At 56.5% G+C, this 24,420-nt stretch overlaps 2 protein-coding genes across 3 annotated transcripts; both read left to right on the top strand.

The window, feature by feature from the left end:
• The first annotated feature begins 912 nt into the window (after window positions 1–912).
• Window positions 913–20,744, top strand: SLC25A1 (solute carrier family 25 member 1). 2 transcript variants are annotated; one of them, XM_065646567.1, is made up of 9 exons: window positions 913–1,105; window positions 16,809–16,916; window positions 17,068–17,167; window positions 17,387–17,525; window positions 18,007–18,091; window positions 18,249–18,353; window positions 18,762–18,877; window positions 19,199–19,272; window positions 19,390–20,744. In XM_065646567.1, the coding sequence occupies exons 1-9, from the start codon at window positions 1,093–1,095 to the stop codon at window positions 19,502–19,504; spliced, it is 855 nt and encodes a 284-aa protein (XP_065502639.1). In that variant the 5' UTR covers window positions 913–1,092; the 3' UTR covers window positions 19,505–20,744. The 2 variants fall into 2 exon arrangements, with proteins under 2 accessions (XP_065502639.1, XP_065502638.1); XM_065646566.1 differs by lacking the exon at window positions 913–1,105 and adding an exon at window positions 5,838–5,957.
• A 446-nt stretch (window positions 20,745–21,190) lies between these two features.
• On the top strand, window positions 21,191–23,893 carry LOC135995458 (somatomedin-B and thrombospondin type-1 domain-containing protein-like). Its single transcript, XM_065646784.1, has 5 exons — window positions 21,191–21,398; window positions 22,120–22,302; window positions 22,416–22,506; window positions 23,185–23,358; window positions 23,788–23,893. The coding sequence occupies exons 1-5, from the start codon at window positions 21,191–21,193 to the stop codon at window positions 23,891–23,893; spliced, it is 762 nt and encodes a 253-aa protein (XP_065502856.1).
• The last annotated feature ends 527 nt before the right edge of the window (window positions 23,894–24,420 follow it).

Consider the following 24,420-nt stretch of genomic DNA (forward strand, 5'->3'; position numbering starts at 1 on the left):
AATACAGTAAACTGCTGATTAAATACTGGAACAGCTCATGACCTGTGGAGAATTGAGCTAGTCTGGGGATCCTTAATAGCTGCAGTCCAGAAATCTAATTACAGGAATGACTGAGTTCTCAAGGAAAGCAAAGCTGCCAGCTCTGAATAGCCTTGTTCTAGTTGCTCTCTTGGTATCTTAAGCTCTTGGTAAGTGTAATGGCTTTTATAAATGTGATCTTGCATTCTAAAGTGCATCTGGAAACTTACTCCCAGCCATTCCAATGCAGCTGTAGCCAGGATGCAAAACGAACTTTTGCATATCAGAATACTTCACTGTTTCTTTAACAGTGAAGTCCTTCTCAGCAGGTAATAACCCCTTTTTTAGTGGGTTAAATGGAGGACTTAATCCACTTTATGAAGTTGCAGTGTCCATGCAAGTTTGGGTAAGACTGTTTCGCAGAAAACCTCCTTTAAAACTAAGCTCCTCGCTAATTCCCACCACTTCCATGAGATGGGGCTAGTGCTATCACGTAGAATGATCAGTTCATGCAGAACATGCTACAGAGTGCAGCATAAAGAGTAACTTCTGGGCTTCTGATGCTGTCAGATAGTAACTTGCTTGAACCTACATACAGGCTTTTACCAACTGATGCTTTTCCTGTGACAAACAGTATGGATTTCCTTCTGTAATAGCTCTTGCTATTTGTCAGACCTTAGGAGGATCTTCCTCAACTTGCCAAACTTTGGGCAACTACAGGTCTGGCATCAGAGATGACAAGCAGCTGCACAGCAATGCCTGCAAGTTGCTTTAAAGTCCTGTGATGGAGGTGGAAACTGATCTCCAGGAATGACTGCAAGGACATGTGCTGCTCTTGGCATAAAATTCTGATCTGCATTCAGCTGCTCACTCTGTGCGAGCACTTGAGCTCCTCACTATCCTTTGCTCCCTCACATCTCTAAAGGTTACTGGTTTCTTTTGGTGCAAACACCTAGTGAAAGGAGGAATAAAGCTGCTGCTAGAAGCAGAATTCTGATGGAGGCTGCCCCTGTCTGCTCTGATGGGCCAGATGAGCCACCCCCATAAATTTGGGCAGAATTTAACTCAGGAGGAATGCATTGCTGGGGTAAGTTCTGTTTCTAATTGGCTCCATAATGTGGTATTTTACAAGACTTCTATTTCCCTTCCCCTGCTTTTTAGGGCTCTATAATTAAATGATAGTGTAGCAGAAGTAAATGCTTCTAAGTAATTTTGCTCCTTAAATATAAATTACAGACAGATGAAGCCTATTTAAATTAATACAAATTATAGGAAAGATACAGGAAAGACAGTAGTAACTGTAAGGTCCAAAACTTAAATTTAATAGCTTCTTTTTTTAGCAACTGCAATGCTGTGAGCTGGCACTTACAGGATGACATGGATCCCTTAATAAGGCTGCGTGAAACAAGGAACAAATTTCTTTCCCTAGCAAAACCAGCAGGAAAAAAGATTTCTTCTGGTTTTTGGACTCTAAAATTGACAAATCCTCTGTCTGAAGCCTGCTTGTATGAGCATGGTTAACTTCTGTACTTGAGTACATCTGATATACTTGGGCAAAGCTGACTGTTTGACTGCTCTATAGTTAATATTTATGCTTCAATGTGTGACATCTTAACTGGCAGGCTGGAACTCTGACACTGAGAAACTCTTACATGGCAGTGGATCCAATCTGTACTGAAAAAAAAAAGAGGCTAGAAATCTTGCAAATCTTGGGGAAAAAGTACCACTGCACATACCATGTTCCCATAACAAGCAGTTTATAAAGTGTGTGCGTGCTACCTTGGGATAGGGTGTATTCTTCACCTGCAGAACTTCTTTCAGTTGTTCTGGGTCCCCCCTGTTCTGCTACAATGGTTTGGTTTGTCACTTGTTTCCAAGCTCTTTTTTTTTGATTTACAGAGTACCCCAAGACTGCTTCAATCTCATTGGGGCATCTTGAATTTGTGATAAAATGTTATGGAACATATGGCTGGAAAATGCTTAACGACATCAGAGTGCTTTGTGACACTGGTGTGTAATTAGGTTGTGGTTTGCCGAGTGAGTTCACACTTGCTACAGCAACCTAGAGCTGCATCAGTCCAGCTTAATGGATCTGGAGTCTTTTTATTCTGCTGCATCTCTTCAGCAAACATTCAGCCTTGAAGGAGTTTGTTGCTAGTATAGCTTTCTTGGTTTTCAATACAACAGCTTATCTGTGGGCATCCTTCCAAAGGCAATGACAGATCCTGACTCATGTTTTACTAAGAAAATGATGCAAAATTGTTAGCATAAGTATGTGTTTTAGTCTGGAACATTCGTGATCTTTCAGGAAGGTGGCAAAATCAATCCATTTTTTTCCAAGCTAAAATAGACTATAAAGTAGCCAGTTTTTAAACATTAAGATGGTATGAATTTGAAATATAGTCAGTGAAGGGTAAGTCTTGTCCTGCTTTTGTGTGTCAGAATTTATAAATTCTGAGTCAAATTCTGTGTTTATTCAGTCATTCTCCTGTGTGGTTCAATGGCTCAAGGAGAAATTTTTTTTTCCTGTCCACTGTGGTTCTAATCAAGACTTTAAAATACCTAAAAATCTGTATTTCTCCTTTGTCCCCTAGTGGTTACGGAAGGAAGGAATTACAAAGTCATCTGGTATGTTGTTTTCCACAGCAATGAGGCCTCCAATATTATGCGGAGCACAAACCCCCAAAGCGCTGGTTATCCAGCTGGGAAGCCGGGAGTGCACTGGAGTGGGAAGGGCTGGTTAGTAAATCTTTGAATTGCTTTCCTTTTGGAAGATACATTTTTGTTTTCAGTTAGAGAGTGGGGAAATGGTCTCATCCATGGTAAACTGCTAACAGGGTTTGTCAGCTGGAGTAGTTTCTTTCAGCGCTATATCATGCTGCGAGGCAAGCGTGAGCAGAATGATAACTTGTAAATGCTGTATGCACTATGTGGATTTCACTCATCTGAGATGAATCACGCCACTCAAATGCTCATGTAACAGGGACTTCTGGGCTCTTTGGAGGCTCAATCTTGGTAATCTCAGTGAAAAAGATTTTGCATCTCTTTGCATGCGTGCTCAAGTGGGAATCACACAAGTTGTTTTGAAATAGCTTCGTCTTTCTCATAGTCATGGTACCTCCTGCTGCACACACCTGAAAGCTGGGGGAATGTTGACTCAAATCTTCAATACGATTGCTTCTCCTTGATACCCATTATGCACAGGATCTGTCACATATAAAGGAAGGATTTGTTCTTGGCAGGGAACCCAAGAGGGAATGAGTTTTCTTATTTTACTACAAGAGCTCAAGTGATGTGGATTAATAATGCATAGAAAGGTTTGTAGTAGTTGATGAGTTGTAACAATTCATACAATATAGCTATTCAGTAAAATGAAGAGATTCTCTGATTCAAGGGTATATAATAGAAAGTTTTCTGCCCTATATCGACACTTACGGTCTCTGAAACTATGGTGTGCTGCTAGGTACATCGAACTGTGCCCATTAAAACAAAAAAAAAAGTCATTTGGGGAGTGGCAAGGGAGGGAAAAGTTAGAACTGTTCAAGTGGGGTCACTCTTTACATGCTTTATAGGATCCCAAAAGCTCTGTCTGCAATCAGTGTTTGTGTTTAAAAAAAAAAAAAAAAGCTTCCATCTTCAGTAGTTATCTTTTTAATTCTGATTTATTATGGCCTGGAGGGAGGCCATGAGGTGTTCGGGCTGCAGTAGCACCTGACTATGTATTTCACAATTTTTGTGCCTTTCTATAGCAGCAGAAACAAGCACCAGTGCCCAGCAAGGGAGATGGATTCAGGTTGTCTGAGGGTTGTTTCCATGAAAATTCCTGAAGTGAGGGCAGTGAGATACAGGACCTGATGTCCTGTCTGTAACTGTAGGTGCTCTTTTATGCTTCGAGCACCCATTTCCTAGGAGATGCTCTTGACCATGCAAGTCTGCTCAAGTCTTTACTTTCATGTAAGACACTTACGGGATTTAAAACGCATCTTTTGCAGGCTCTGGTATTTCAGGTGTTGCTTATCTTCCTTAGGTGCTCTTCTCCTTTGGGCTTTCTGCTGACAAGTGGTGTTAGCAGCTTCTTGGAGGTCAAGCTGAGATGGCTTGCAATATGCCTATGATTAAATATGAGTAATCCTTTCCCTGTTCAGCAAGGTAAGCGCTGCTGTGAATCCCACTGAGGCTGAGAATTAAACATGTGGTGTAGTATTTTCTTGGAAGACATTGTGCACAGGCCTTGCTGACTTGATTCAGGACTCTGTAGGATCCAGTGTGTGTTAAGGTAATCATGGCCTCACTGCAGTGGGTATATGTGGCTACAAGCATACAGGGATATTATGATAATTTGATGGAAAGGTAGTGAGGAGTTGCAGAGATTAGAAATCCAAATGCATTTCCATTTGTTTGCCATCTCTGAAAAGATTTATCTGATTTTTGCTATTCCAATACTGCTAACCTGAACACAGAGTAGCAGCTCTGCATCTGTAACTGGAATTTTTGTTCCTTCCACGTACCCTTCACATGTCAATTTTGTCCCCTTCCCTGTGCTGGAGGTGGGTGGCCTTAGGCTTGACGTGAGACCAACCTCAATAGACGTGCCTTAGTGACTGTCTTAACTCTATTCTGAAACCACGTACAGTTCTGGCCTCATCTGGGGATGAGTTCTGCACTGCAAGTACACATCTGTTTGGTTTTAATCCTGGCAGAATAAAGGTGCTTCAGTTTCCCACACGGTCTCTCTGCAGACAGTTTAGCCACGAAGCCACAGCTGTCTCACTGCGCTGGAGCTGCGCAGTCTGCCTCCAGGTGAGGCGGGCAGAGGAACCCAGCTGCCTCATTGCTGAGCCTCGTTGAGCAAAAATCATGTCACAAAATGCACAGGGAGCAAGTCTCAACAGGAGTGTGATCTGCACACAGCTGGGGCAGATTTATTACACAAAATGTTCCCTCTTGCGAATAGGTGCAAGAGAGAACACAGCTCCGAAACTCCCTGCTTTCTGTGAGATCCCAAAGGGAAAAGAAAAGAGTCTGGGTTTTTTGGTGTTCCTGTAAATACAGCTGTATTAGTGAAGGCATCTCTTCCTACATCTGCAGATAAAGCAAAAACAAGTAGTGGTGTGATTTGCACAGGCTATTTATTTAGTAGTTGATAACAAATCCCCTCTTAAAAACACAAACATAATCTGAAACAAACCCAAAGTGTCTGTGTGCTCACTGGCAGTGTTTTGAGAATGTATTGGTTTCTCTTCTGATTACAAATGTTAGGCATTCACGTGATTAAAACGGTGGGAGTTTCCTTGTTTCCCTTTACTCACTGCTTTAATGATGGACCTGAAAGGAGCAAAAATACGTGTTTAAAGCGCACTCAGACCGGTAAAGGCCAAATCTACCTTTGTCCAAGAGCAGTGAGCGTACTGTTGTGAAAATCTTAATGACTGAGTATTTTTTTAGGGTGTTTTTTACAGCTAGTCCTGGCCTAAATGTGCCTCGGGGGTGCTGCTTGCTGCTGTTGAGAGGGGAGGAGGCGGTGGTAGCCGAGTCTGGCAGCCGGGGCTGGCAGCTCCTGGCTCTTCCCACACAGAGGGGTTTTGCCATGGATTTGGGGGAGCAGGGTTACTAGAAACCACCGCTTCCGCACTGACGAGGAACGAGCCCAGCTCCGCCGCTCTCCTCCTCCTTTTCCCCCCGCTCCCCCGCAGGGGGCCGGTCCCCGCAGGCCGAGCCCCGGGATGCTGCCCCCGCCCCGCCCCTGAGGATGTGACGCCGCCGGGGCCGCCCCTCCGCGGGCGCGGCCCTGAAATACGGCCCGGCCGCCGCCGCCGGGCAGCGCAGGAGCCGCGGCCGCAGCGCGGCCATGCCCGCCCCCGCCGCGCCCCGCAGCCTGGCGGCCGCCGCCCCCGCCGGCAAGGCCAAGCTCACCCACCCCGGCAAGGCCATCCTGGCAGGTAAGCGACCCCCGGCCACCGAGCCCGCCCCGCCCCGGGTGGGGTCGCCCGGCCGCCGCTGCCAGCGTGGGCATCCGTGCTGGGCGGCGGCTGCCGTGAGCCGTCCCGGGGGCGGCAGCGCGGTCCCCGCAGGTGCCGCGTCCCCGTCACCGCCACCCAGCCTGCGGGGGTCGCCCGTGCCCAGCCCGCTCGGGGCTGCTCCCGCCGTGCAAGCCCCGGAGTCGTTCAGGGAAACAGCGCGCTGCATCTCGGCAGCCGGCAGCCCCCGGCAGGTGCCCCGCGGCGAGCCGGGCTTTGCCTTTGGCAGCAGTAACAGAGCTCCAGCCGCTGCATCCCGAGCTGGGGCGGCGGCTCCCGGGCTCCCGCTGCTCCTGGTCACAGTGTCGCTGTGAGGCTGTTCCTGCAACCTGTGGCCTGGCTGGGAAGGTGCCGGTGTGCTCGCTGCAGTAACGGGGTAAACACTGAGCCTGCGGCAGCTGCGTTGTTCAGCAGGGCACGTTTTCGTGTTAGCAGGAGGGAGTTGAACTGACGGACGAGGCAACAGCAGGGGACCTCCTTATGGACCCTCCGAACGAACACGTTAAGGGGGAAAGCTAAAGCGGCAGCGTTCAGGTTGTGCCTATTCCAGCTGTGTCTCACATGCTGCTTTGATACAGCTCCGCTAATGGTTTTCTTGGTCTCTCTTTTGTGTCTCAGCATCAGCCCCCCTGGATCTGGGCATGTTTTCTTTTCCGGTTCTGACCGTTTCCATAGGATCTAAGCAGGCTCCAAGCACAGTAGTAACTGCAGAGTTAACGCTATTCTTTTTGCTTGTAGCTGGTTTGAGCTTTGAGCTGAATGGAGTCCAAGACAGTTGCAGGCTTGTTAAACTCCTTTGTAGCTATTCATTAGCTCCCTGGCTTCTCCTGCCACTCTCGGGACAATTCCCAGAGTGGAGATTCACGTCTTGTCTTTGACATGAGCCATCACAGCCTCCACACGATTGGCATGTTTAGAGCTTTTGTGTTTTCCAGCCAATTCCCCCACCTACGATTGTGCCTTTGTTCATCTGTCCAACTCTCCGCTCCCAGGGCAGAGCTCCAGCCTCCCATAGAGGGGACCCGGGAGGAGCGAGATCTGCCTGCCCTCCGGCTGGGCACGGGAACCGAGCCCTGGCTGCTCTGGCTCTGCCTGCCAGCACTGGCCCTGCCTCGGCCATCGGCCTCCCCTCGTGCAGCTCCGGAGAACTGACCGAGACGGCAGCGCTGCGGGGAACGGATGCGAGCGCTGGAGCGTGCAAAGGGTGACGAGGCCTCCCAGGGTCACGTTGCCTGGAGAGGTCCGTGCTGTCAGCCAGACTGCACGGCCAAAGGGCTGGGGCACGAGGAGGAGGCAGAAGGTGCCGTCTCAGTCAAAGGAGACCTTCGGTGAGGCCAAGCTCCTCCAGAGTTCTCTGCTCCTCAAGGGTTTCAAGGTTTGTGCTGCCAGCTCCTCAGAGTGCATTGTTAGTTCGGGCCTCTTCTTACTCCCTTAATTTAGGGTTTGTTAAATGGGATTTAGTCTAGATCTAGGATGGGAAAGACAGGCAGCTTGCTCCCCATCCAGTCTTCTGGAGCGAGTCTTTCCCAACTTGCTGCCCACATTCCGTGCATGAGGTTGTCACTGCCTGGACTAGTGTACCAGGAGACGTTCACAGCCCTTGCGTAGGTCTGTAATCAGGGATCATCAGCTGTAGATGGCTTATCAGTACATTCTGAAAGAGGCTGCAGCAGGCTTGTCCTGCTCTCCCCTGCCAGGAAAGTTGCTGTAGGTGTGCCTGGAAGCTGTTCTGGTGTAAAGGAAGGCGTGTGGTGCTTGTAGCCTCTGCCAGGTGCCGTGTTGGGCAACACAGCACAAAGCTGCACATGCCCCTGCTTGGAAGGGCACTTGTGGGTCCATGCGAGGCTGCAGAGCTGGAAGAAGGACCCTATTGAGATGCTAGTCTTCTCCTTGCATAAAGCAAATCAGAGTAATTGGTTAACGGGCAGAAGTCCAGCCAAGCCTCTGTGGTATCTAATTGTATTAGAGAACCACATAAATGGGAGAAAACTGCTGTTAACTCCCTGTGTCCCGGTGTGCTCAGCCCTCCAGCCCCTTGCTGGGGACATGCAGTGCCATTTGTGGATGTCTCTGCTGACTTTAAGGGGTTTACTGGTGCACTCAGGATTCTCATCTGTCTGCACAACAGGGCTGTGTTCACCAAAGCGCAGCCTTCTGGAGAGCTGGAGGTGTTCAAGGACCATTCCTCCTGTGCTGTGCTTCATCTACCTTGTACTGGTGGAGTGAAATAAGCAGCCATCATCCCGTCCTGGGTGCGGATCTGCTCCCAGCCCCTGTGTGTGACTGGGATCCTCTGCCAGGGAGGCACAGTTCGTTCGCGCTGCCCAGACCCGAGCAGCCTGGGCTGCCTCTTCTGAAGAGATGCTCGTGAAGCTCTGGCTGCCAAGAGCTCTTCTCCTTCAGTTGTCTCAACAGACAAACGCAAAGTTAAAAATTAATTTGCTAATGGGCTCTTGTTTGTCCAAGCAGGTGTGTGCCAGGGCAGCACTTCCCCTTGCCGTGACCACACAGGCTGTGCCGGGGCTGTGTCCCCGTGTGTGGCCCAAGCACACGGGGGCAGCTGGACTGTCCTGGCCGGTTGGGTGGGTGTCGCTGCCAGGACTTGGTCTTGGGGCGCTGCATACAGACTGGGCTCCAGAGAGGGCAGAGCTGAGTGGGTGCGTGTCCCTGCTGCTGTTTGACCCCTAGACCCCTTTGTGAGGGGAAAAGTCCCCCAGGGTCTAAACTGATGGGACGCGGTAGGTTTGGGAGACCTGGTACTGGGTGAGAACTGACATGGCTGTAGGACATAAAGGTTTGGCGTGATGTTGTTTAGCTTAAATTGGTTTAAAAACTGATAAATATGTAGGCTTTAGGCTGAAACAGATACTGTGTTTTTCTATCTCATCTACTGGCTCAGTTACCTGTTGTAAAGCTGGTATAATTTTCTTGTGAGCTTATGAGCTGGCTTGAGGACCAGCTCGTGTCTCTTCTGCTAGGTTCTCCTGTTCACAGGCAGACCTGGGAGTCCAGCGGTGTCTCCAGCCTCCCTACAGATAGCTTCCAGCTTCTGTGCCGTGGTTTCCACACAAACCCTTTAGCCCACCGAGCTCCCGTCCCTCCCGCCAGCCTCCTGCAGGGATGGGTGCTGGGTTTTTGGGCACCGAAGAGCTGTTAAGTCAGCTCGAGCCAGCCTGTGGTGGACTATTTAGAGCCCGGTGCAAATGGTCTGTGCTATTTTGCAGGCAAACCCCCGCACCCCTGCCCTCCTCCTGAGAACTTTGCTCCTGGTTAGCAGCGGCCATTTGATGAAAGGCCTTGCCTGCCCTGCCCAGAGTTAAGTACAGTCTTGCTCTGTTTTTAGCCAGCTTTGAAGCCTGGGGTCTGCTCCCTCCCATGGAGAAGCTCGCAGCTGCCCTGCTCTTTGCACGATACCTCTACTCGCCCGGGGGCTGGTGCACAGTTGCTGTTCCTGCCTGCACCTAATCCTGCCTGGATGCTGCCCTGCGTGGTGCTTGGTTTGGAAAGAGCTTGCAATGGTCGTGGCTGTTGCTCTGATGTTTGCCACAGACATTGAGCACCACTGGGAAATAGCAGTGGTGTGCACCAGGGTCCCAGGAGGAGCGTGGGCAGGAGGGAGGGGGGGCCTGCAGGGTAGTGCGTGGAGCACATGGAGCCCAGGAGCACATGAGAGACAAAGCAGTAATTAGAGCTTCAGTTTCCTTTTCTTTGTTGATCTCTTGATACGATCTTTCTTAGGAAATGCTGTACCTGCAGAGGAGAGGGGTTCAGGAGCTGGGTGTGAAAGCTGAGACTTGCTTCTTGCAGAGTAGGGCTCCTTTCCCTCAAGTCAAGCCTACCTGGGCTTCCAGGGCTGTTGCCCTCCTGGGAGGGTGGAAGGGAGGTTGTGCTTCTGCGAATGGCTGTGGTTCAGCACAGTCCCTGGCTTTCAGGTGGGTCCCTGGTGCTCACAGCAGAGTGGGGGATGTTCCCCCCTCGATGCTGAGCTGGGGGAGCGGGTGGTGGGCTGAACAGGGCCATGGGGGAGGATTGGTGAGTGCGGAGGGAACCAGTCTTGCCAAGTCTGCTGGCCCTTGGTGCATCGCGCCTGACTGTGGTTTCCCCTGGGCTTGCGTCTGCTGGCTGTCTCTGTTTGGGGAGCGGGGAAGGAGCATGCTGGCCATGACCGTGTCCTTGCTGGCCCGCGAGCCCTTGTGGACCGCAGCTGGTGCGGAAACCTAGAGCAGCCCTGAGGCTTCTGGTGGGAGGAGGCTGTTGGCCCCAGGACTGGGAAACCACAGCGGGGTGCCCAGCTTCTTTGGTCTGAATGAATTCTGCGTGAGCTGGGCTTAACCTTGAGCTTCAAAATGTGAGTTTCTGAGCTTTTTGCATGCCTGACGCTCTGCTTGACATTCTGCAGGCAACCATTTTCTCTGGGTTGACGTAAATGATCGGAAGGAGCCATCCGTCTTCCCGAGGCGATGAGCATCGTGAGCTGACAGCTCAGGGATGTTGCGGCGTCTCTCATCTCTGATGGCCTTGTGTGGCGCATGCCAATGCAGCCTGCCTGCTCCTCCCTGGGCCGTGGTGGCCCTGTCGTTGTGCCCTGAGGTCTCAGGTCACATTCTGACAACAGGGGTTGGTTTCTTGCCATATCTTCTTTCTCCCTGTGCTCCAGTGCCCGATACAGCCGTCATTCCCCTGTGCTGGTGGCCAAGGGACCAGACTAGGGGAAGCTTCAGTCCCAGCAGTGGCTGCTTCACCCACTTGCAGGGCCATACTGGGGGAAGCATTCTACAGCCCTGGCTCTGACGTCTGGTCCCTGTTGCTTGTCTTCAGAAGGATTTTTAGGCACTGAAAAAGTAGGTGTCTGAATTGGGGTGGTGGGTTGGCTGGGAGCCGCGTGTGCGGGACAGTGCCGAGAAGGTGAGTTGTTGAGTCGGGACGAGTGACTTGGCAAGTCCCCAAAGGTGGAGTCAGCACCCAAGGCAGGTGATGCTGTGACTGCGACCAAAGGGAATGGCTTTTGCCATCATACTCACAGCCAAGAAGTTTAAAATATAGGAACGATTTATTGCAATATTAGCCCATCAAGAAGTAAATGCAAAGAGGAGATGAATGAGCAGGTTGTGAAAGGACGGCCTGTTGAAACAGGATGTTTCCAGTAAAATTAGGGACAAATTACTCCATCCCAGTCCACAGCATTATCTGCAGCACTGTTTGCACGGGGCTGTTTACCCACCCGATGGCGCGGGGCACAGAGAGACATGTTTCATGTTTGTCATTCCGTGTATCCCCGCTGAGGGGATCAGACTTCGGCCAGCCTGGCCGTAGCACGCTCCCATGACGGAAGCGGCCACGCGCGTATTTACCGATGGACACACTGAAGCCCTGTGCCCCCTGCCGGCCTTGTCCCCATCAGATAGGAGACTTTCCAGAGCCCTTGGCCCCAGGGCAGGGGATGGATGCCCTGAGACAGGCTGGCCTGCTGCAGGACATCTTTTTGCCCTTTTAACCAAAACACCGGTAATCCTTTAGCAATTTGATTTGGGGAAGCAGCCCTCCCCAATCTCAGTGCTGTATAACACCTTACTCTGCAGAGCAGCCCCCGTGGTGGTTTTCCCTAAGGATGGGGCTGCGGATGGGCATTGAAGGGCTGTGGGTGGCAGGAGGAGGTGTCCAGGTGAGGACCATGGTGCCAGCCCTGCCGAAAGCCAGCTCGCTGGGAGAGTGCTGGGAGAGTCTGCAGCAAGGTGCCTGCCCGCCCCTGAGCCAGGCTTTGCCCCTGAGCCCATTTCGCAAGATGGCCCATGGTGGGACGATGCGGGGAGGGTGGAGCCCGTTAAACCCGTTTCACCACTGCAGGCATGGCAGGATTTCTCCACGGCCTTTATCTGGGTTGTTAATGGATGGTTCCCGAGCAGCAGGGATGGCTGCCAGGAGGGTCAGTCCCTCGGCAGAGAACTGGGGTGAGCTGGAGGTGGGCATTTCTGGCTTCCTTTTTTTGTAGCATCCTGCTGGTCTTTGATTCTTTTATTATTTTTTATTTCCCCAGCTCTGGAGGCAATTGGCTGACGGGGAAGGGCAGCCAGTCCCCTGGTGAGGGTCAGAACCACAAGCACAGCGCACGGGAGGCAGCACACTGTGCCCGCAGCATCTGCTCCGTGTCCCGAGTCTCAGCGGCTCAGCTCACCCCATACACCTGCACCTTCTGCAGGTGGGCTGGGTGCCCTCCGCACAGCGGGGAGCACGGGAGTCAGCCTTTGCTGGTGCTCTGGAGAGGATCTGGAAGCCTGTTTGTCCGTTCCCACCACCCCGAGCCCTGCAGGAAGGGCTCGCTCCAGGGGAGGGCTCTGGGAGAGAGAGTTCTGCTGCTTTGCTTCCAGACCCTTAGGAATAATTTCTTCTGGCCTGAAAGGGTGCTGTGAAATCTGAAGTTAAAAGGAGCTTTTTGTATGGAAATCAGGTGCTTTCGTATCTGCATGTGAAATTGCCCTTAAAATGGAGAGGCTGAAATTGCTCTCCAGGTGCCCGTTTCTCATCAGAGCTGCACAGAGACCTGCTGCTTTTGCAGGCGCAGGCACTTGCAGGAGTGACAGAGGGTCAGTGCCACCTCCTGCCCCTCTGCGGCTCCCAGACAGGGCGGTGGGTGCCTGCAGGGGCGGTGGGTGCCTGCAGGGCCGCTTGCCTCCGGCTGGGAGTTTACAAGGGGTGGCAGTGCCAGCCCCAGCTGCGCAGCCCTGGTTTGTGTCGCTCTCCAGGGCTCTGCTTGTGTTCCCCTCGGTGGCTGCGTCCTCCTGCCCTTGGCACCCACCTTGTCCTGGGCACTGGAGCTGGGGTCCCTGGGACAGGCTGGCTGGGGGTGGCTGGTGGTGACCCCAGAAGCTGCTCGCTAATGAGGTTTGGAGTCATTAGCTGAACCTGTGTGCGCTGATGCCATCACGCGCTGTGCCACAATTGCAGGGGCAGCACCCCCGCGCTGTCACCAAACCCTCTTCTCCTCCCTGCCAGCTCTCCAGCGGGGTCCAAGGCTGTGGCCGTGTCCTCAGATAACTCTGCTGGCCACTCCGCAAAGGGGAGCCACGCTTTTTCTGGGAAAACCATGCCAAGTGGCTGACAAACAGGTATTTTTCCCTTCTCCCCCCTGGGCTGCGGGGTCAGGGTTGCTGGCAGCTGGGTCCTTGCAGGCTCGCTGGAGGCAGGGAGCGATTCCCAGTGCCAGGATTGGGACCCCCCCGGCCAGAGACACCTTCTGTGGGGCTGGGCAGAGCGACCTTCCCTGAAGGACATCCTCTGTCCCTGGCTCCGCTGCATCCAGCTCACAGCCGAGAGCCTTGGCTCGGCGGCCGGGCTGCCCCACTTGCTCTTTCGCCTCCCGAGCGCTCGCTGCCAGCTGTTCCTGCTGACTCCGTGGTGTTGCAAGAGCTGAAGCTGCTGGTTAAAGTCCGGGTAAACAGGTTGCAAAGCCCTCAGCAGCCCCGGCGAGGGAGGGGAGTTGGAAGGAGCTGCTGTTCGCAGGCAGTGGGGTGATTGATTGCGTAGAATGAGGTTTCCGCTGGAATAAAACTGTGTCAAGAGAGGACGCTCGACAGCAGAGCGGGACCTCTGATGGGCGTCGCTTCCAGAGCGGGAAGGAGCTGCAGGCAGGGGGTTGTGCTGCCCTGCCTCTCTGCGGGCAGAGGAAAACAGGATAAAATTGCCTCGAGTCATGGAGTGTGTCTGCAGTCCCTTCTGTGTGCCCCTTCCCGTGGGATTTGGGGCAGGGAGGGGACCTGGCAGCACATGTCCCTGAGCAGAACAAGGGGGAAGATCCTCCCCTGGGTGCGTTTCCCTGGACAGACCTGTTCCCTGCCCTGGGATTTGTGTGTGTGCAGCTGCCTGAAATGGAGCTGTGCTGTGGCAGAGCAGCCTTTGGGCAGCCCCGCTACCCCAGAGGCGGCCAGTTCTCAAGAGGGGCATGCTGTCCCTTTGCTGGGGCACTTCACTGGCTCCAGGATGCCCGTGGATGTGACTTTGCTGGCAGGATGCCGGGCAGAGCCTCCCTGCCTCCCCTGCAGGGGCAAACATCATTAGTCCCAGTGGCTGCAGCGGCTGGGGGCAGGTTGCAGGAGGCGCAGCATCCTTCTCTGTGCCGTTTGGTGCCATGAGCCAGGGTGCTGGTTGCCCCTGGGCTGGTGTTTGTCCTGAGTGTTTCCCTGCTGTCTGGCTCCTGAAAGTGCTGAGGTAGCAGTTGGTGCTGGGGCACCAAGAGGAAATAAACAATTATGCCTCTTAAAATGTCCAGCACTTGAGGACTGCAGTGTAGGAGGGAGGGCAGTGGCCTTGGCAGCACCTGGGATTTCTTGTGGCAGCGAGGCTGGTGGCACACTGGTGTGTAGTGGCACGGAGAGGTGTCAGCTGGTGCTGGGCTTTTGGGGACCATTGTGCCCAGCTGGAGGATGCTGTTCCTCAGAACACTGCTCGCTGGGGACCCACCAGCTGCTCCCGCAGGAGCTGTTTGGATTTGCAGGAAAAATTACACTGCTTGGCGAGCCCCGTGCCATGGGACTGGCAGTGTCTGTCACCTCTGATGGACATGCCAAGGATGGGAAAGGGTTGAGGGAGCAGCAGGAGAGCTCTGGGGAACCTGGGGATATGGTCGTTGTCTTCCTGTGGTGTCCCAGTGTGAGCTGGCCTCGCTGCGGCTGCCGCAGCTCCCACCCACACTGCGAAAGCACGGGGCGCTGCAGAGGTGTAAGGGCTGTTGGTGGACGCCCATTGCTGCCTCCTGGGAGGCGCCTGCCTGGCCCGGGCTGAGCAGCTCCAGCCCCTCCTGGGAACACGGGGCAAACAAGGAGCCTTTGTGTGCAGCGGCAGAGCTGGGCTGGCCTCGTGCCTGTCCCCAGCGCCCACGGGGCTCGGATGCTGCCAGGCTGGGCTGGCGGGTCCTGCCCTCGGGTGGGGGACCGGCACTGGGTGCTGTGGTGTCCCTGTCCTCGCTGTGCCTGCAGGAGGAGAGGGGATGCTCATGGAGCGTTGGGCTATGCTGGATGCTTAAAAGGCTCCGTGAGGACAAGCGCAGCCCCCTGCTTCTGTGCCTGGGGGAGACAAGCCAGGACGAGGCTGTAGTACGGTGGGTGCTGCCCCGCTGGAGCAGGGGGTGCAGCCAGGCTTCTTGCCTTTCCCTCCAGAAGGACATGGCTGAGAGAAGGCAGTGGTGTCCTGGGGGATGCCAGCCTGCCCTCTGGGATGTCCCCACGCTGAGCAAGTGGCTTCGCTGGTGGCACTCTGCAGGGGGAAGCTGGAGGCAGCGCCAGAGGGGTTAAGGGTCTCTCTTGTAAATTTGGAGGCCATACGAAAGAAATAAGACTTTGTGAGAAACCTCCCTGGTCCAAAGAGCTGGGGATACTTGCTGCTGTCACAGGAAGCAGCTGTGGGCCGCAGCGTCCCCTATCAGGGTCCCCTCACAGGGTACTTTGGCAGGTGCTGATAAGCCGAGCTGTGCTCTGCCGTGTTGTGCTGTGGCTGCACTTTGCCTCAGAGCAGGATAACCCGCTGCTGCACCCTGCCCCTGCGCTGGCCCTGCTCACGGCGGCAGTGTGTCTCTCCTCTGGGGACACCAGCGTGTTCCTGGGCTGGTGTGGGGTTGTGCCAGCGAGGCTGTGTGCTGGGGGTGGCTGTGACGGGAGCCACAGCGCTGCTGAGTCACGCTGGGGATGTGGCTGGGCTGGCGGAGGCGCGACGAGAGACCTGTCCCTGACTGGGAGCTGGCAGCCGACCTGACCCTGCGCCAGGCTGTGTCCTGCAAGACTGGGTCCTGAGTCGCCCTCCCCAGGCGAGGAGCCAGGAGGCCTTCGGGGGCTGCTGTGGTGGGTGCCCAGCCCCGGCGGCAGCACCCCGGGGCTCCCAGCATTGCGCGGTGCAGTGCCTGGGCCCTGGCAGGGTCTGCCTCAGTGCTGGCTCCTGGCCTGGGATGCAGTGGGGTTTGGCCCTGTGAGACATGGTGGAGCCTGGCTCGGCCCCGCGCTTCCACCAGCACTGGCACGAAGAGCTCCTGCTGCACTTTGATGCAGGGAACAGGGCTGTGCAGCCATTCTCCGGCTGGCTGGGGGTCAGCCTGGCTCCCCCGGACCCGCAGCCCGGCGGGGTGGGCTCTGCTGCCCCAGGGCAGCTCATGGCAGGGCTGGCTGTGGCGCTTCAGCCACGCCAAGAGGAGCTAGACCCCGAGAGCCGGCATTGCTTGGTGCTGGAGTGTTGATGTGTCCCCAGGTTGTGGTGGGAAAGGCTTCAGCCAGTGTAATCAGCGCCCAGCAGCCGCCACCGCGTGAGCTCTGGGCAGCTGGATGGGCTTGATGATAATTGCACTTCATGCTGGCACGGCTGGGTCTGCAAATGGGCTCCTGCTGACGCTGAGGGAGCAGTCCCAGGGCTCCTGCAGCTCCGTGGGGCTCTACTGGGTTTATAAATCCCTGTGCTGGCAGCTCACCTGTGGGGTGTAGGGTTCTGGAGGGAGAGAGGTGCCTTTGAGGGGTAAATGATACTGAAACCAGCATGTGTACAGTGTTTTGCGTGGTTTTCCCACCCCTTTGGCTGATCTCCTTGCCAGCTCTTGCCATGGCCAGGCAGCAATGCCAGGTTAGCGTGGGGCCCTGCTGCTGCGTGAAGTCCCCAGGCGAGGACAGGGACACCACGTCCCAGCCCAGACCTGGCTGCCAGAGGTCTCAGGCTCAGCCGTCACGAGCTGGCAGCAGCCACGCGGTGCTGGACGGGCATGGTGCTGCTCCCGGCCCCAGTGTCCCCTCCTGTCCCCCCCAGGTGGCCTGGCCGGAGGGATCGAGATCTGCATCACATTCCCCACCGAGTATGTGAAGACGCAGCTGCAGCTGGACGAGAAGGCAAACCCTCCTCGCTACAAGGGCATCGGTGAGCCTGGGCCCGGTGCTGCCCCAACCTGCTGGCCGGATCCGGGGGCTACCGGGGGCCTCGCTGGTGCTGGGGGGAGCGGGGTTTGGTGCGGGCAGCGCGGTGGCCCTGCTGTGGAGGGTGACGGCAGTGCCGCTGTGCTCTGCTGCAGGGGATTGCGTGAAGCAGACCGTCCGTGACCATGGCATCCGGGGGCTGTACCGGGGGCTCAGCTCGCTGGTGTACGGCTCCATCCCCAAGGCCGCCGTCAGGTAGGTGTCCCCCATGGCATGGGGTGAGCACGGGGGGACACTGGGTGGCAGCAGGTGTGTGGAGTTGGGTTTGGCCTCGATGTCCCCAGCGGCACTTTGCCGAAGCCGGGTGCTTTCCCGCACAGGGAGGGTGGGCGGCTGCTGCCAGGGACAGACCCAGAGCGGGGGGGCAGCCCCCTGGCCGAGTGCCCAGGGGTTTGCACGGCGGCTCCTCCACAGGTTTGGGATGTTCGAGTTTCTCAGCAACCAGATGAGAGATGAGCAGGGGCGGCTGGACAGCACGCGGGGCCTCGTCTGCGGGCTGGGCGCCGGTGTGGCCGAGGCCGTGGTGGTGGTCTGCCCCATGGAGACCATAAAGGTGGGTGGGAGGCAGCTGCTGGTGACCCTGCCCTGGCACCCCTCCCTGGGATGGGGTGGGATGCTTGGCTTTTGGGGGGCAGCTCTCCAGGGAGCCAAGGGCCACGTGGGTTTGCTTGGGTTGGTTTTGTAGGGGAGGAGCTGATGCTGGAAGGCCCCATGGAGAGGTCAAGCCCAGCAGCCATGGCTCCTTCCCCACTCCAGGGACGGCCCTCCACCCGGGAACCATCCTGTACCCATTTCTGGGCTGTAAAACCTGTGCAGTCACTCGCAGGGGCGGTTTCCCAGGTTGTCCTCTGCAAAACACGCCACTGGCCATGAGCGCAGGCTTCACCGTGACCTCGCCCCGCATGGCCTGGCCTCGTGGGTCGGCTCGGCTCTTGGGACCATCCCCAGAGCAAGGCAAGAGGTGTCCGGCAGCTCTTTGGGGCTCTTGCATCCCCCCTCACCTCAGCCAGGACGAGCATGTCATCTCCCCACAGGTGAAGTTTATCCATGACCAGTGCTCCCCCAAGCCCAAATACCGTGGCTTCTTCCATGGCGTCCGGGAGATCGTTCGGGAACAGGGTGAGTCCCGGGGAGGCAATGTCCTGTTCCCCCCCAGTGCCCCCATGTGGAGGGGCCGGGGGTGGGGATGGGTGCAGGCTGGGACCAGCTGCCTGGGGAGGTTTTTCTGTGCCTGGGTGAGGCTGGTGCTGCCCTCCAACGCCTTCTCTTGCTGCAGGACTGAAGGGGACCTACCAGGGTTTAACCGCAACCGTCCTCAAGCAAGGATCAAACCAGGCCATCCGCTTCTTTGTCATGACCTCCCTCAAGAACTGGTACAAAGGTACGGTGTCACCATCCCCCGGGCACCCCGGCTGCACTGCTGGCTCCCCAAGCCCATCCTTGGGAGCCAAACTTGGGCTTTCCACCAGCATATCCTCTGCTTCTCGTGGCTCAGCCTCTCATGATGGAGAGAGGTGAAAGCCAGGGCAAGGGGGCCTCAGCTTGGGCTGAAGTGTCCCAGTGTTAGAGCATCACCTCCGCTCCCACCCTAGGCTCCCCAGTGCTGTGTGGGCTCTGGGATACTGGTGCCACTGGACAGCCCCCTCTAAATGCCCTGGTCCCCCCGCTCAGCACAGCACCAGCCCTGACCATGAGCAGCCAGACCTGAGACCTTCTTTGCAGGCTCCCTTGGGGGTGTTGTGCTTCATCCCCCACCACCACTCTGCCCTCAACCTCTCCTCCTTCCCAGGGGATGATCCCAACAAGGTCATCAACCCCTTCGTCACGGGGGTGTTTGGAGCCCTCGCCGGAGCTGCGAGCGTCTTCGGCAACACCCCCTTGGATGTGGTGAAGACCAGGATGCAGGTACAGCACCGGGGTGTAGTGTGGGGCTGCTCTGTCTGCAGCAGGCTGGGGTCACCAGCTGTCCAGGGGCTGTTTTGTGCAGCCCCTGGGACAGGGGCCCAGTGCTGGTGAAGTTTGGGAGGTGTCTGGGGATGCTGCACCCTCGCAGCTGGGCTGTGGGGGTGCCAGGTAGCGTTTGCACGGAGGTGGGTGCATCCCTGCTGGTTTGGTGGCCTGCAGCAGCACAGGGGGATTGGTTCCTCCTGGCACACACCCAGCTCCCTGCCTCTCCCCCGAAATCCCCCTGGACGTGCCTCTGACCCAGCTTTTCCCATCCGGCAGGGGCTGGAAGCGCACAAGTACAAGAGCACCTGGGACTGCGCCTACCAGATCATGAAATATGAAGGGCCCCTGGCGTAAGTTCTGCGGTGGGAGTGAGTGAAGAGGGGCACAGAGTGGGGCCAGTGGAGAGGATGGGCAGGGAAGGGGCTGCAAGGGCCCCCAGCCTCATGGCTCCCCTCTGTCCCCGGCAGGTTTTACAAGGGCACGGTGCCTCGCCTGGGTCGTGTCTGCCTTGACGTGGCCATCGTTTTCGTCATCTACGACGAGGTGGTCAAGTTCCTCAACAAAGTGTGGAAAACGGACTGAGGGGGCCGGCCGGGGCGGCCCCCCCCTCCCTCGCCCCACGGGGTGCAGCTGGAGAGCCGTGACCAAGCCCACAGCTGCCCGCCGGCGCTGCCCGGGGCCAGGTCTGCCCCATGCCCACACCCTCCCCCAAACCCCACCACCTTCATGTTTAGGAGCAGGCTCTGGAGCAGGTTTAGTTATCAGTTGTGTGCTGAAAAGAGCAGGGAGGGAGCCATATCCCATCACCCACACCCCCAGCACCCCGGTTATACCCACCCTGATCCCCTGGTGACACTTTCTCATGGTCCTGCATCACCTGCAAGGTTATCCAGGGTGAGGTGTCCCCAGGGACAGTGGCTGTGCTCCCCCAGGGCCTCCAGCAGCCAGAAGCTGCCGGCTGCCTGGGGGCTGGCACTTTTTGGGGGTGCTGAGAGCCCCCCCCGAAGCCCTGTGGGTACAACGGCCAAGCTGTGCACCAGGCATTGCAGCTGGCAGAGGCTCCTGGAGCTGACGCTGCCAGCTCAGAGCGATGCACTGGGTCGCACAGCAGCACTGGAGGGGCCCGCCAGCCCTGCACCCCCCGGGACGGGAAGGCAGTGACCCACTGGTGCAGCCCCGGGCTCCCTCCTCCCTGCCAGCACTGAGACCCCGGGGTGCAGCCTCACAGCCCCGGTTCCCACTCACCCTGGGCTGCTGTGCAGTTGCTGCCCAAAATTGCACGTGCAGCCAGGCCTTTAGTTCTCTTGCCATGGGGCCGAGGTTGGGGTGAGCCAAGTGCCCCCAGCACCTGCCATTTACAGTTGAGACGTGTTCACAAGCCGGGGTGGGGAGGCACAGCCCCATGCCGCAGACTTGGCCCCTTGGCCGGGGGTGCAAACCCCTTCTTCTGCCACATTCCCCCCATCTGCCCTCTCGCTGCGGCCCCATAGGTAACCCCGTAGCTTTCGGAGCTTCACGCTGACCCACTAACACCCGTGGCCGTGGGGCTGGAGCCCTGCCCTGCCCCACACCAGGCATGGCCATGCCAGATTTGTGCCAAACTTCCCGTGAAGGAGCCGGGGGGTTGCGGGAGTTGGGGCTCGCCCTGTCCCTCCTCCCTCCTGTCCCTAGTGACAAATGCAGCCTTAACGCAGGAGGGCGAAGGAGGAGAAGGAAAGCCTGGGCACGGTTTACCTGCGGCTTTCTGCTCTGAAGCCAGTTGAGGGTTGGGTTTATGTTTTTTTTATTATTATTCTGTTTTACATTCGCAATTTGAATAAAGTCAGTCTGGCTTTAGCAGCTGTGTTGGTGTCTGGGCTGTGCTGAGCGGGCAGCGAGCAGCTCCTGTGGCACGGGTGGGGATTGGGTATGGGCTCCCCCACTGCACCCCAGTCTCGCTGCCCTCCAAGTCCGAGCCAGCGCTCTGGGAGAGTGTCAACATCAGCCCAGCAGTGCCCGTTCACAGCTGCTCCAGCAGCTCCAGGGTTGCATTGTCCTATGCACAGCATTTTATTAACCATCCCGATTAATTTTATTAACTCCTCACCCTGGCCACAGAGCAAAGAGCCGGGACGGCAAGGGGCAGTGGAGCAGAAGGGAATGGGCTTTGTCCCCCCTCCCAGCCCAGGGGCGGTGCGGCTGGGGCTCCCGGCGCAGCCCTCGCTCCTCGCCCAGCGCTCGCCGTCCTGCTGGGAAAGCCGTCCCGCGGGGCTGGCGGGGTCCGGCAGCATGCACGGGCTGCTGCTCTGCGGGGGCTGGCTGCTGGCCACCGGCTACCTGGCAGGTGCCGTGGGTGGCTGCTGGCAGCGGTGCTGCCCGGGCAGGAACAACGCCTGCTGGGCCCCGGGCACCCACCGGGCTCGCTGCTACTGCGACTCATACTGCCAGAGGACAGGCGACTGCTGCGAGGACTACCGTGCTGCGTGCCACCGTGCCGGTGAGTGCCGGGTGGGACAGCACTGGCTGGACCCTGTGCCCTGGGGCTGGGGACACCAGCCCGAGCTGCTGCTTTTGGTGGTGGGTTTTTGCCTTTCTCTGTTAGCCATGTACTTTGAGCAGTAACAGGATGCGTCTGGGGATGCTGGCTGGGCTGGATGTGGAGCAATATCCCAATTTTCTACTTTTTTCTTACGGAAGTCTGGTTGTTCCCAGTGTAGTAAGAGAGACCATGGCCTTTGGTCTGCAACAGAGAACAGTGGGTTGATGATAACACTGTCCTTGCAAGCCTCAGAGCCATCGGCGTGGGTCCTGGGTGGGACGAGCCCCTCATCGCCACTGCCACGGGCGGTGCCTTGCATGGGGACATGGGAACTGGGGTTGACAAACGGGGACAGTGGGCTTGGGGGGTGCAGAGCCAGCCCGCCCTGGGGACCCAAACCTGGGCGGGCGCCAGTGGCAGCCCCTGGACAATTGCAGCAGTCAGCCCTCCCTAATCTCCAGGGAGATTAGCGGGGTCCCAGCTCAGCGCGAGGCAGCGGCGCGGGGATCAAGGCCTGCGGAAGCCGAGCACAATGCCGCTGTGCTGGCGGGGCAGCCCCTGCCCGGGGGCTGCCGGGGTCACCCTGGTCCTTCGTCCCCTCTCCTTTCCCCTGTGCTGCACCTCCCCTGCTCTCCTCCCATCCTTCACGCCACTGAGGCTCTTTCTGTCCCCCTGGCAGCGGTGGGCTGCGTGGTGGGGCCCTGGGGGCCATGGAGCGGGTGCAGCTCCCCGTGCGGGGTGGGCAGCAGGGCCCGCAGCCGCCAGGTCACCGTCCCGCCGCGGCACGGAGGGGAGCCCTGTCCCGACCTCAAGCAGCGCCGCGGCTGCCTGGGGGAGCACCCGACCTGCGGGACAGCCAGAGGTAACGGGGGTCCTGTGGGGATGTCCACCTCCCTTCCGCGTGACCATCCCCACTGCCCAGCCTGGGGTGTCTTTAACCATCCGTGTCCCCCACCCCGGCTGCTTTTCTGCCAGAAGTGGCCAAGATATTACCTGACTCCTTCAGCCGGGACCTCACGGATCCCTGGCGGAGAGCTGGGCTGCTGCTGAGCGAGGAGCCGTCTGGGTAGGTGTGGGGCCGTGGCCCCTCTGCACCCCCCTCCCCAAAGCTGTGACCCCTCTGCACATCCCCCCTGCAGCCATGGCCCCTTTGCAATCCCCGAACCATGGCCCCTTTGCGCTCCCATACAAAACTATGGCCCCCTTGTAACGCTTCCTACATCCATGGCCCCTTTGCACCCCCCCAGAGCCATTACCCTTCCCACCCCCAAACCATGATCCCTTTGCACCCCGCTAAAGCTATGGACCCCTTGCTCCCCCCAGACCCACAGCCCCAGTGCACCCCTGCACAAAGCCATGGCCCCTTTGCACCCCTCTCCCCAAAAGCCATTATCCTTTCTGCCGCCAAACCATGGCCCCTTTGGACTCCTCAAACCCATGAGCCCTTTTGCACCCCCTCTTAGAGCTGTGGCCCCTTTTCACCCCCTGGAGCCATTACCATTCTACCTCCCCTCCCAAACCATGTCCCCTTTGCACCTCTCTAAAACTGTGGCCCCTCTGCACCCTGCTAGAGCACCCATTACCCTTCTCACCCCCCAACCATGGCCACTTTGCACCCACAAACCCATGGCTGCCTTATATCCCCCATCCATCAAGAAAACAGCACAACTTCTACCCTACCCTCCGACCACCATTTTCTCCCTTTTTCCCCCCGTTTTCCCATTTTCCTTCACCCCCTCCCCAGCTCCCCCCTCCCCAGCTACTGCGGCTATTTCCGCCTGACGCAGGTAGGGCCCCCGTGCCGCGGGCAGGCCTGGACCCGCCGCCTGCACCGGGACAAGCGGGTGTGCGTCAAGTGCCGGGGGGACACGTCCCACCGCCGTCCCCATTGCACCGGACACGGGCTGCAAGGAGCCAGGTAGGTGGTAATCTGGGAGGGGGACATGTCCCCCCCATGGAGGAGCATCTTGCTGTGCCCTGAAGCCGTCTTCCTTTTATACTCTTAATTACAAACCTATTTATATATAATACTAATGTTACATTATAATATGGTATAATATTATAATATGCCATAATAGTATAATATGCCATATATTGTAAGATAGATCAATCATACGTACTATAAATCACTAATCGAGAATATAAAAATGAATACATAGAATATTTCAGTTAGAAGGGACCTACAATGATCATCTAGTCCAACTGCCAATATGTATTATTATATATAAAACTATAAGTAACTTTTTTTAAAGTTTGATTATTAATAATTAATATTAATTATTTTTATTTAATTATTATATGTTTAATTAATAAAAGCACTCCATCTCTCACTGGCTTTCCCTTCCAGGACATTCTGGGTGGCCGCCTCCGTGGCGGGGTGTCAGGGCTCGTGGGTGCAGGAGGGGCTGCAGGAGGGTTGTGTCTGCTCCCCGCCAGCCCTCATCTTCGTGTAGCATCCCCCTGGGAAGGTGGGCTGAGTCCCCCATGTCACTGCTCCTTGCTGGGGAGGGCGCGAATGCAATAAAAACATGGTGTCTTTTATAATTTCACCCTTCTGCAGGCTTGCTGCTCGCCCCTGGAGCTGACCCCCTGCGTTTTCCATTAAGTATTTTGTTGACGAATGGGAAGAAAACCCTGCTTATAAAGATTAAAAATAAGGGAATTCCGAAAGTATGGTGATTAATGGTGGAAGGACATCATGCGGAGGTTAAGCCTGGGTGAGAAGATGATGCGGCGGTGACATGGGAGGACAATACAATGATGTCACGCTCAGCCATGACATCATGCCACGTGAGGAGGGTGGAGATGGCATCCTCCCTCTGTGTGTTCAGGCCAGCCCGACTGCAGTGAAGCGTTGGGTGAGCCATGAAGGGTGGCTGGGCTGTGTGCTGTGGTTTGCAGACGGAAATTAAACGTGGGCACTCAAAGTCTGCGCGTGGGCAATGACACCAGTGGGTGATGCCAGCATGTTTTTGTACCG

The sequence above is a fragment of the Caloenas nicobarica genome, chromosome 16 (genome assembly GCF_036013445.1).
Source record: "Caloenas nicobarica isolate bCalNic1 chromosome 16, bCalNic1.hap1, whole genome shotgun sequence".
Taxonomy (NCBI): domain Eukaryota; kingdom Metazoa; phylum Chordata; class Aves; order Columbiformes; family Columbidae; genus Caloenas; species Caloenas nicobarica.

Coding starts and splice junctions, on each gene's coding strand:
- SLC25A1 (XM_065646566.1), top strand. CDS start 5,867: ATGCCCGCCCCCGCCGCGCCCCGCAGCCTGGCGGCCGCCGCCCCCGCC. Junction 17,168..17,386: donor ATCCCCAAGGCCGCCGTCAG/GTAGGTGTCCCC, acceptor GCTCCTCCACAG/GTTTGGGATGTTCGAGTTTC. Junction 18,878..19,198: donor TGGTGAAGACCAGGATGCAG/GTACAGCACCGG, acceptor CCCATCCGGCAG/GGGCTGGAAGCGCACAAGTA.
- LOC135995458 (XM_065646784.1), top strand. CDS start 21,191: ATGCACGGGCTGCTGCTCTGCGGGGGCTGGCTGCTGGCCACCGGCTAC. Junction 21,399..22,119: donor TGCTGCGTGCCACCGTGCCG/GTGAGTGCCGGG, acceptor TCCCCCTGGCAG/CGGTGGGCTGCGTGGTGGGG. Junction 22,303..22,415: donor GACCTGCGGGACAGCCAGAG/GTAACGGGGGTC, acceptor CTTTTCTGCCAG/AAGTGGCCAAGATATTACCT.